The sequence below is a fragment of the Lacerta agilis genome, chromosome 1 (assembly GCF_009819535.1).
Source record: "Lacerta agilis isolate rLacAgi1 chromosome 1, rLacAgi1.pri, whole genome shotgun sequence".
Taxonomy (NCBI): Eukaryota; Metazoa; Chordata; class Lepidosauria; order Squamata; family Lacertidae; genus Lacerta; species Lacerta agilis.
Window position 1 is genome coordinate 3,188,050 of NC_046312.1, and position 10,140 is coordinate 3,198,189.

General features: G+C 44.1%; 1 protein-coding gene across 1 annotated transcript; it reads left to right on the plus strand.

Moving 5' to 3' along the window:
• The first annotated feature begins 63 nt into the window (after positions 1 to 63).
• Positions 64 to 7,145, plus strand: DMAC2L (distal membrane arm assembly complex 2 like). The gene is made up of 5 exons (XM_033160501.1): positions 64 to 83; positions 2,200 to 2,313; positions 3,169 to 3,377; positions 5,589 to 5,760; positions 7,014 to 7,145. The coding sequence occupies exons 2-5, from the start codon at positions 2,207 to 2,209 to the stop codon at positions 7,126 to 7,128; spliced, it is 603 nt and encodes a 200-aa protein (XP_033016392.1). The 5' UTR covers positions 64 to 83; positions 2,200 to 2,206; the 3' UTR covers positions 7,129 to 7,145.
• The last annotated feature ends 2,995 nt before the right edge of the window (positions 7,146 to 10,140 follow it).

Below are 10,140 nucleotides of genomic sequence, written 5' to 3' on the forward strand. Positions count from 1 at the left end.
CGCTCGCCCTCTCCCCGCCACCAAGGGCCTGCAGCGCCGCCGGGAAAGAGGCAAGGCCTCCGGGGGAAGAAGAAGGGGAGCATGCAAGTTGCTGCTGTTGTTGTTTATGGAAATTGTTATTGTTGCTGCTGCCTGCCGCCATATAATCTCTTTTTCCAGGCAGGACACGCCCACCACCACATTATTATTATTATTATTATTATTATTATTCATATTATTATTGTTGTTGTTGCTCTTGCTTTTTTGTCTTGCCCAAGGCAGCCCAAAGCGACTTGCATCTTGCAAAAGCGACCTGGGTTTGGGGGGGAATTATTATTATTATTATTATTATTATTATTCATATTATTATTATTATTATTCATGTTGTTGTTGTTGTTGTTGTTGTTGTTGCTCTTGCTATTCTGTCTTGCCCAAGGCAGGCCAAAGCGACTTGCATCTTGGAAAAGCGACCTGGGTTTGGGGGGTGGGGGTGGAATCGTCGTCGTTTGCTTTTAACCGTCTTGTCTGCAATTCAGGGCCTGGTTTACATATTAAAAATATATTTAAAAAAAATTCCTTCCAGTAGCAGCAAGGACTGGGCAAAGCCGTGTTTCTCCAGGAGATTGAAAATAGAAGGGCCACATCCTGCTTGGGTTTGCAGAGTACCAGATGCTCCCAAGAACTGAAGGATTTGCAGGGCAAAGTTAGTTGTGTTGTGTAGGCTCCTATGATGTATGTAAGTCATGGGCCCCGCCTGCTAGCCTGCTCCCTAAAATATCATGGGTTTGCTCCTTTCTATATATAGGGTGCCTACATTCTGCATGTGCAAATGGCTTTAGCTACCTATTAGGTCCATTAATTACCATATAGGATATAAAATAGAAAATTCTTTCCAGTAGCACCTTAGAGACCGACCAAGTTAGTTCTTGGTATGAGCTTTCGTGTGCATGCACACTTCTTCAGATACACGAAAGCTCATACCAAGAACTAACTTAGTTGGTCTCTAAGGTGCTACTGGAAGGAATTATGTTTATTTTTTAATTTTGTTTTGACTACGGCAGACCAACACGGCTACCTACCTGTGGTTTAAATATATAAGCTCAACAACAAGCTCTAGCTTAGGGCCCCACCCTCTTCCCCTCCCAAAAAAAATCACTATTAATATGCTTCTTCTTAATCGTATTTCAGTTCAACAATTTCTTTGATAAAAAATACATATTTTGTTATGTGCAAATGGCTTTAGGTATTTATATAGTGTTTAGGTATTTATATAGGTATATATATATATAGGTATATATAGCATATATTCAGCATGAAAAGCAGCGGCAATTTGTTGTTGGCAAAGGACAGCTGGACGTATCAAGGGCCCCATGACCTTCAGTAGCTGAGGGCCGCATCAAACCTAAATCCGGCCCTGGTCTGCATGGCATGGTAGAGCTGGGAGGGACCACGAGGGTCAATCTAGTCCAGCCCCTTGCAGGGCAGCAGAGATCCTTTGCCTGGAGTCATTTTCGAAGGGTAAATGCAGACCTAGAGAATTGCACCTAGTTCCCTTTGAGACCTGTGAGATTGTCATTGCAAAGGTGCCCCACTCATGGGCCAAGAGGGGTGGGGGCAGGGAAGGGCAGCTGTCTCCCCCCCCATAAATAAATAAAAATCAATAAAAAATACATAGCAACCTGCAGTTCTGCCCCCCCCCCAAAAAAAAATCCTGGCTATGCCCATGGCCCCACTGATTTCATTAGGACCTAAATTTTAATCTGGATCTATTCAACATAGGAAACCTCAGTTCAGCTGCAAAAAGGACTATTTTGCAGCATATTAAAGACTACCAGTTAGTTGTTATATTGTTGCACAAACCTGCTCTAAGCATTTAGTGAGACAACCTATGAATTTTTTGAATCCCTGAAAACGAGTTATATAAATGCTGAGGATCATTATTATTAGTGTTTTATATCACTTCTTTGATAGATTGTCTTTATTTGTAACTCTTATACCTGCCGACAAATCTTGTATGTTCTGAAGGCAGCCCTGTTTAGGGATGTTTTTAATTCTTTGACATTTTAATGTATTTTAATCTTTGTTGGAAGATGCCCAGAGTGGCTGGGAAAACCCAGCCGGATGGGCGGGGTACAAATAAATTATTATTATTATTATTATTAATATTATTAGTGCGAGAATCCGCTGAACTGCTGCTGTTGCGACCTGCTTCTTTTTCAGAAGTTGAATGATGCTGATTGGAGCTTTGACTCGTCAGACGGGCTTATTAAAGAGGCGGCCCTCCTGGAATACAGGCAGGAGTTTTTGGGGTTGGCTTAATGCCGTTTTCAACAAGTAAGTGCGCTGGCGAGAACAACTGAATCATCCCCCACAAAGGACGCTGCAAATCGAAACCCATTTGCCGCGTAAGGACATAAGAAGGGCATGCTAGATCAGGCCGGTGGTCCTTCTAGCCTCGCATCCGGTTCTCGTGGTGGCCAGCCACATGCCTTTTGGAAACCTGCAAGCGCAAGAAAACGCTCTCCTCACCTGTTGGCTTCTTGTAACTGGTCATCAGAAGCATCGCTGACAGCCATTGCTAGCCCTCTCTTCCATGAACTTGCCTTTTAAAGCCCTCTAGTTTGGTGGCCAAGGGTGGCACTGTGGGTTAAACCACAGAGTCTAGGGCTTGCCATTCAGAAGGTCGGCGGTTCGAATCCCCGCAATGACGGGGTGAGCTCCTGTTGCTTGGTCCCTGCTGCTGCCAGCCTAGCAGTTCGAAAGCACGTCAAAGTGCAAGTAGATAAATACAGGTGAAACTCAAAAAATTTGAATATCGTGGAAAGGTTCATTTCTTTCAGTAATATGCCATAATCATCACAATTATAACAAATAAAGGCTTGACATATCTCGCTTTGCATGTCATGAGTCTATCATATATTAGTTTCACCTTTTAAGTTGAATTACTGAAAGAAATGAACCTATCCACAATTTCTAATTTTTCGAGTTTCACCTGTATGTTCTATATTATATCTGTTTGTATGTAAAAATGATGCAAAATTGAGACTACTTTATCAGCCAGATACGATTTTTGTGTAGTTGGCATAGCATTGTTCGTGACTGAACGCCCAACCTGAACGCCTTTGAAAGAGGACTGCAAAATAAAAAACAAAACTCTACTTAAAACTAGCTGTCCCTCCTCGTTTGCAGGGTGGACTATGAGCGGATCCAGGCCGTGGGCCCAGACAGAGCTGCTTCGGAATGGCTTCTTCGGTGTGGGGCATTCGTGCGTTACGAAGGCTTGGACAAGTGGCAGCAAGATTACAACGGACTCCCTTCGGGACCCTTAGGGAAATATAAGATACAGTCCATTAATGCCACAGAATCTTGCATCATGGCCAAGGGATTCGATTATTTGGGTAAGTAGCTGGAACACGACCAGCTTGGTCCGTCAATATTCCCAGTATGCCACACACCCCTGTCCGCCAGCACTCACAAAATTTGAGACGTACACAACGGGTCCAAAAAGGTCGGTGGAATCTGCTTTAGATCATTGCCTGCTTATACAGATTGCCCTGTGCAACGTAGACCCCAGCCCTTTCGCAGGCGGTGAAGTCTCCACAAGGAGAGTGCATTGCCCATGGGAGGGAGGCATTTTGTCTGAATCTCTATCCCTCTGGCGGTATCTTGACATTTAAGGACAGTCAGGAAGTCCTGCTGATAAGTAAATCCGTCCCTTAAGTTTTGTTCTCCTTCCGCCTTTCTCATGGCAGTCTTAACGCAGGATCAGCCAGAAAAGGAGACTCAAGGATCACGATCTGGATGTGTTCTGAGCTCTTAAAAAGAAGGCAGGATAGCTCAGTCGCTAAAAGCATGAGGCGTTTAATCTCAGGGTCGTGGGTTCGAGCCCCGTGTTAGGAAAAGAGAGTCCTGCATTGCAGGGGTTGGACTAAACCAGAGAATATTAAACTCAAAACCCCACCGCCAGCCAAACTCAAGCTGCCCAAAGTGTTTAAGCCTTCACCTGTGCTCATGGCAGTGCCGGATTTACGTATAAGCTAAACAAGCTATAGTTTAAGGCCCACTCTCTTGGGGCCTCCAAAAAAATGTAAAGGAAAAACAACAACTGGTTGTACATTTCCAAAATATAAGATAAAAAACAAATAAAATAAAACCTATATACAGCAACGGTGTTTTGTGTTGCGTAAGCTCCTATGATGTAAGTCATGGGCCCCGCCTGCTAGCCTGCTCCCTCAAATATCCCTGGTTTGTTGTTATTATTTCATGTTATAGCAAGTTTCTGGAGACTAGATTATGAGTCTTTGTAAATTGTGTTTACAAAAGGAAGTTTTGTTATTGCCAAATGTTAGTGTGTTTGCATTATTAGGTTTGTTATCAATAAAAAAATCATTTTAAGTTAGAGCTTAATAATTATTTCACTATTAATGTACTACTTCTTAATTGTATTTCACTATTAATATACTTCTTCTTAATTGTATTTCAGTTCAACAATTACTTTGATAAAATACGTATTTTGTGATGTGCAAATGGCTTTAGATACCTATTAGGTCCATAAAATACCATATTCAAGACAAAAAAAGCAGTGACAATTTGTTGTTGACAAAGGACAGCTGGACATATCAAGGGCCACATTACCTTCAGTAGCTTAGGGCCTCATCAAACCTAAATCCAGCCCTGGCTCATGGAATTGTTACATGTTTATTTCACAGGCTTAGATCCTGCTTGCAGCACCCAAAGGCTATTAAGGAAATGCCTTCAGTTATCAAGTAATCCAAGAGTTTTGCATATTCAAAGAGCATGCTTGCAACAGTGGAATGGTGGTGCCTTGAACTAAACAAACACAACTCTTCAGAGGGTTGCACGTGAGCTTTTTGCATCTTCTTCTAAAAGCCGCTAGTCTAGAGCTGCCCTTCGACCAGCTTCAGCACACCAGGCTAGAATCATAGAATCATTGCACAGTTGGAAGGGGCCCCCGAGGCTCATCTAGTCCAACCCCCTGCAATGCAGGTTGGGGAAAGCTTTTCTCTAGAGCCTTTTCAGACTCCGGCACCGAGATTCCACACAGATATTGCCGGAGGGCACCTCCCTTGGAATTCTTGGTGAATAGATGCAGGGAATAATGGAGTAACAAGAACTCAGGCCACAATAATGGTTTGATTAATTTCAGTTTTACAAGTCTTGTGTAAATTTATTTCTTAGCATTTGTGTGTCGAGTGGAAACAAAGCACCGGGACGAGGCCCTGTTTTGGAAATTCTTCCTTCTTTAGCTAATTCAGTATTGAAGTCTTAAGGTCTATGTGTACCAATGTGTTAGACCTTAAGACTTCAATACTGAATTAGCTGAAGAAGGAAGAATTTCCAAAACAGGGCCTTGTCCCGGTGCTTTATTTCCACTCGACACACAAATACTAAGAAATAAATTTACACAAGACTTGTGAAACTGAAATTAATCAAACCATTACTGTGGCCTGAGTTTGATCAATTACTCCATTATTTCCTGCACCTCCCTTGGAAAGCCTCGACGGTCCTCGGTGCATGGACAAAAGCTGTAAATCTTCGTGCCGATTGTGTGTTGCAAGGCCCCCTCCTTGATGTTCTGCCTGTTTCAGATGGCCTGGAGCACGTTGAGGAAATCCGGCTTTGCAAGTGCATGTACATCTACGACGAGTGTTTGCAGCGACTGAGCCAGACGCCCAACCTGCAGAGAAGCCTCCAGCGCCTCTGGGTCATATCCTGCGGGAACGTCACGGACAAAGGCATCGTTGCGCTGCATAAGCTCAGGTATGCAAAGCCGCCAAGGGCAGCACCGTGTTTCACACTACAAGCGTGCTTGCTGCATCATGAACCCAGTTGTTCTCGCAACCACCAATGGAAAATATGGATGATTTACAGGAGCCTTCTCCCTGCTGCAGCTACTGTATTTTTCGCTCCATAGGGCGCACCTCGTTTTTAGAGGAGGAAACAAGAAAAAAATTTTTTTTCTGGTTTTCCTCCTCTAAAAGCCTCAAATTTGTGCAGTTTTTTTTTTTTGCAAACGGAAAAGCCCTGTTTTTTTGAGGATCAGCTCAAAGTTTTGCAGCTTTTTTTGCAAAGGGAAAAGCCCTGGTTTTTTGAGGATCAGCTAAAAGTTTTGCAGCTTTTTCTGCAAAGGGGGGAAAGCAAAGAGGAAAAGCCCTGTTTTTATGGGGTTCAACTCACATTTCTGCAGCTTCTAAAGGAAAGGGAGCCCTTTCTACAGTTTCCAGGCAGATAATCTAATCACCCAGTCACATGTCGCTGGTGAAACAAACAGCCTCCCTCTGCAGGGCAGGGCTGAAAGGGAGCCGGGACTCTTATCTCTCTCCCAGTCTCTTGCTGATCAGCTGCTGAGCGGGGTCCTTTCAACACCCCCTTTCCTCTTTGTTAAAAAAAAAAAAGCATGATCTGCTTTTGGCCCCTGGGTAATTCAGCTCCAGGGACCACCATTTGCTCCATAAGACGCACAGATATTTCCCCTTACTTTTTAGGAGGAAAAAAGTGTGTCTTATGGAGCGAAAAATATGGCAGGCTCCAGAGATTCCTTTACTTGGCTACCACGAAAGGCTTTTCCCCCCAAGCCAATTTGCTGGAGAGGACAAGGGAGACACACTTTCAGAATATAAATTTGCTCCTGCCGCATCAGTTTTTTAATTGATATTGGAAAATGCAAGTAGGATTGTCGTCAGGGCCACCTGATGCCCTTGCTCACGTTTTGAAAAGATATCTATCAATATTCTGCAAATAATAATAATAATAAAACATTTTGGTCCTGTACTACACTAAAATGTTAAAATGCTTCTTTGATTGTCCTCGAACTTTCCCGCCACACTTGCCACCCTCTCCTGCCGCACCCTTTGAGAACCACCGACTTAGAGGTTATGTTACAATCAAACGGTGTATAAATTTGGTTGGACAAAAATAAAGGGCATCTGTGAACAGCGGGCTTAATGTGTGCCTGCCTTCCAGCGCAGTCAGCAGCTTTGGCTAAATTAAATATTTCTTCTTCTTCTTTACAGTAATCTGGAATATTTGTTTTTGAGCGACCTACCTGGGATAAAAGAGAAGGAAGCCACTGCTCAGACCCTCAGGCAAGCAATGCCAAGCTTGCAGCTAGAGCTGGACTTGGATTAAAAGCATTTCCACCTCAATGGGCTTCATAGTCTTTTTAAACATGTGAAAGTTGTGGAGGTGGAGAATTGCTCAGCCCACTACCGTCTCTGCAGCATCTCCGCTCTCCAGCCTCTCAAGGAAGGCCTCTGGCAGCCTCTGCTTTTGGAGATCCCTTAACTGGTGATGCTACAGCTTGGTCAATCCCAGGCATGCGATCTGTCCTTAAGCTACCCCTCCCTTCCATTAAAACAGGACTACAACACCCCTGGCGTGTGGGCTGGGCCACTTTCTGAAGAGCTCTTTTGTTGTTGAAGATGTTGACCTCGGATACTAAATCCTGGAGGTCTGGGCAATCTAAGGTCAATTAAGATTCCTACAGAGAACTATATACTTCTCCCAGAAATTCTTTTTTTATTTTAGTACAAAGTCAACTTAACTCCCTGTCCTGCTTCGTCGTCATTTAGTTGTCTTAGTCATGTCCGACTCTCCGTGACCCCTTGAACCAGAGCATGCCTTGGAAATGTCTTCTCAAAGCTGCTCCTTTTTAATGTCCATGGAGTTTTCATGGCAAAAATACTGGAGCGGTTTGCCGGTTCCTTCTCCAGTCTAAACTCTTGGCTATGACCTGTCCGTTTTGGGTGGCCCTGCACGGCATAGCTCATAGCTTCCCGGAGTTATTCAAGCCCCTTCGCCACGACAAGGCCCCTTCTGCTTAGACAAACCAAAAATATTTGCTTTGATGCTCATCAAGGAGATTATGGCGCTCATGGTAATTTACGGAGTAATGTAAGCGGGGTCGGTGGGGTGGAAATGAACTAGAAACAACTCAAGAGTAATATGCTGTTTACTGTTTCCTACGCAAGCGTTACAGACATTGGTTTATACCAGGCAAAATCTGGTAGTCGTTTGCCAGATACGTGGCATAGCAAAACTTGGCTACAGCTTCTGTGGAGCAGCTCCGATAACCAGCGGATTTTGCAGAGGGCTGATCTTGCAAGCACAACACATAGGCACACATTACTTCCAGCTAGACTGGTCTCTTGGAGAGGGTGTCGTTGCCAAGACAGCCGTGACACCCTCCCTACAGGCACAGCTCAGTGCTTCATATGACCGCAGCCCTGGAAGAAGATAACCCCCCAATCACAGTCTGCCTAGTGCAGGAGCTAAGCCTGAAGGGGAAGATTAATTCCAAGCATCCATTCAAATGAATCTAGATCAGGGGTAGGCAACCTAAGGCCCGGGGGCAGGATCTGGCCCAATCGCCTTCTCAATCCAGCCCGCAGACAGTCCGGGAATCAGCGTGTTTTTACATGAGTAGAATGTGTGCTTTTATTTAAAATGCATCTCTGGGTTATTTGTGGGGCATAAGAATTCGTTCTTCTTCAAAATATAGTCTGCCCCCCCCCAATAAGGTCTGAGGGACAGTGGACCGGCCCCCTGCTGAAAAAAGTTTGCTGACCCTTGATCTAGATCGCCAGGAAAAGAGAATTTTGCATTTGTTCCCTGAACCAGCATGCGTGAGACCTGGTTGCTGTAACAATTCTATTATAACACAATTGCACAGAGAACCTTCGTGAAACCCAGGAGCATAATCCAAAAACCTTTGGTTACACATACAGCCCAGAATTGTGTCTATTCACAGTCAGGTTTCTTTTTTTGCTGTTGCTGTTCTGTATTCAAGGATACTAAAGAAATAACAAAGTAGAGCTGATGGGAGTTTCTGAACATCCAGAGGGCCAGTGTGTCTCCATCAGAGTTTCTGCAACAAGGATTGGGCAAAGCAGTGTTTCTCCAGGAGATGGAAAAATAGAAGGGCCACATCCTGCTTGGGTTTGCAGAGTACCAGATACTCCCAAGAACTGAAGGATTTGCAGGGCAAAGTTAGTTGAGGGGCATAACATTGGGAGTGTCGGATGTGGGCAATAGTGCATCTCAAGGGTCCAGCAGGAAGCTCACAATACTAAATACAAGCATGACTAATTGTATAATTAAAAAAAAAAAATCCAGTAGCACCTTAGAGACCAACTAAGTTCTGGTATGAGCTTTCGTGTGCATGCACACTTCTTCAGAAAGCTCATACCAATAACAAACTTAGTTGGTCTCTAAGGTGCTACTGGAAGGAATTTTTATTATTTTTTATTTTGTTTCGACTACGGCAGACCAACACGGCTACCTACCTGTAACTGTATAATTTCTAACTCTAGAACTCAAAAAGTCAGGCGCCACCCCACCCCCCCGTCCTATTAATGTGCGATAATGTGTCTCCCATCTCTTGCAACCAAATCCTAAATTTAGGCAAACATGCTTGCTTATTACATGGAGGTTTCATTATAACCCAGGATATTATTATTTTTTAGGAAGTATCATTCAAAGAGACAAACAGAAGTTTACAGGTTTAAAAACAGAGGAAAGACACTGATTTCTAACCACCCTGCTGTGAGATCTGTGTTTGATGCAAGATTTCACAGAATCGGAGCTCCTCGTTTCTTTGACTGCGCCTTGCAGGATCAACCAGCCTGTGCTATTAACTACAAATGCACACAAGAACGGAAGTTCTCCCTCCTTCTTTGACACCATGGGATTTTGTGAATTAAATGTATTTGGCATAGCTGGATCCCACCCCCACCCCCCTGCTTCCACTCCATGTGCTCCCAAACAGGCAGCAGACTTTTCTGCTCCCCACACGGTACACATGATGAGCTCCTGATAACCCCAACACTGATGCAGTCATTTGATAACCCCAATATTGATGCAATCACAATTATCCTGCCCCCAACCCTCCCCGAAAGTCCCAAATAGATGCATTTTCTGCCGAGTCACAAGAAGTTCCAGTCCTTCAGCCGACTCTCTTGTCTCTCTCGGTGCAGAGATTTTCTTTCTAAAGCTTTGCCATTCTTAACACGGTAATTTCACGGCTCGCTCCATCGTTCACCAACAGAGTATATCCCCTTTCTCCGTTCAAGCTCCCTTCAAGGCTGGGAATGCGCTGTCCGCGGTAAATCCGTCTTAGCCACGACACCGCTTAAAAAATTT

What these genes read in the sequence shown, in the direction of transcription:
- DMAC2L (XM_033160501.1), top strand. Translation starts at nt 2,207, where the DNA reads ATGATGCTGATTGGAGCTTTGACTCGTCAGACGGGCTTATTAAAGAGG. An exon ending in CTTAATGCCGTTTTCAACAA is followed by an intron (nt 2,314 to 3,168) that starts GTAAGTGCGCTG and finishes CCTCGTTTGCAG; the next exon opens with GGTGGACTATGAGCGGATCC. An exon ending in CAAGGGATTCGATTATTTGG is followed by an intron (nt 3,378 to 5,588) that starts GTAAGTAGCTGG and finishes TGCCTGTTTCAG; the next exon opens with ATGGCCTGGAGCACGTTGAG.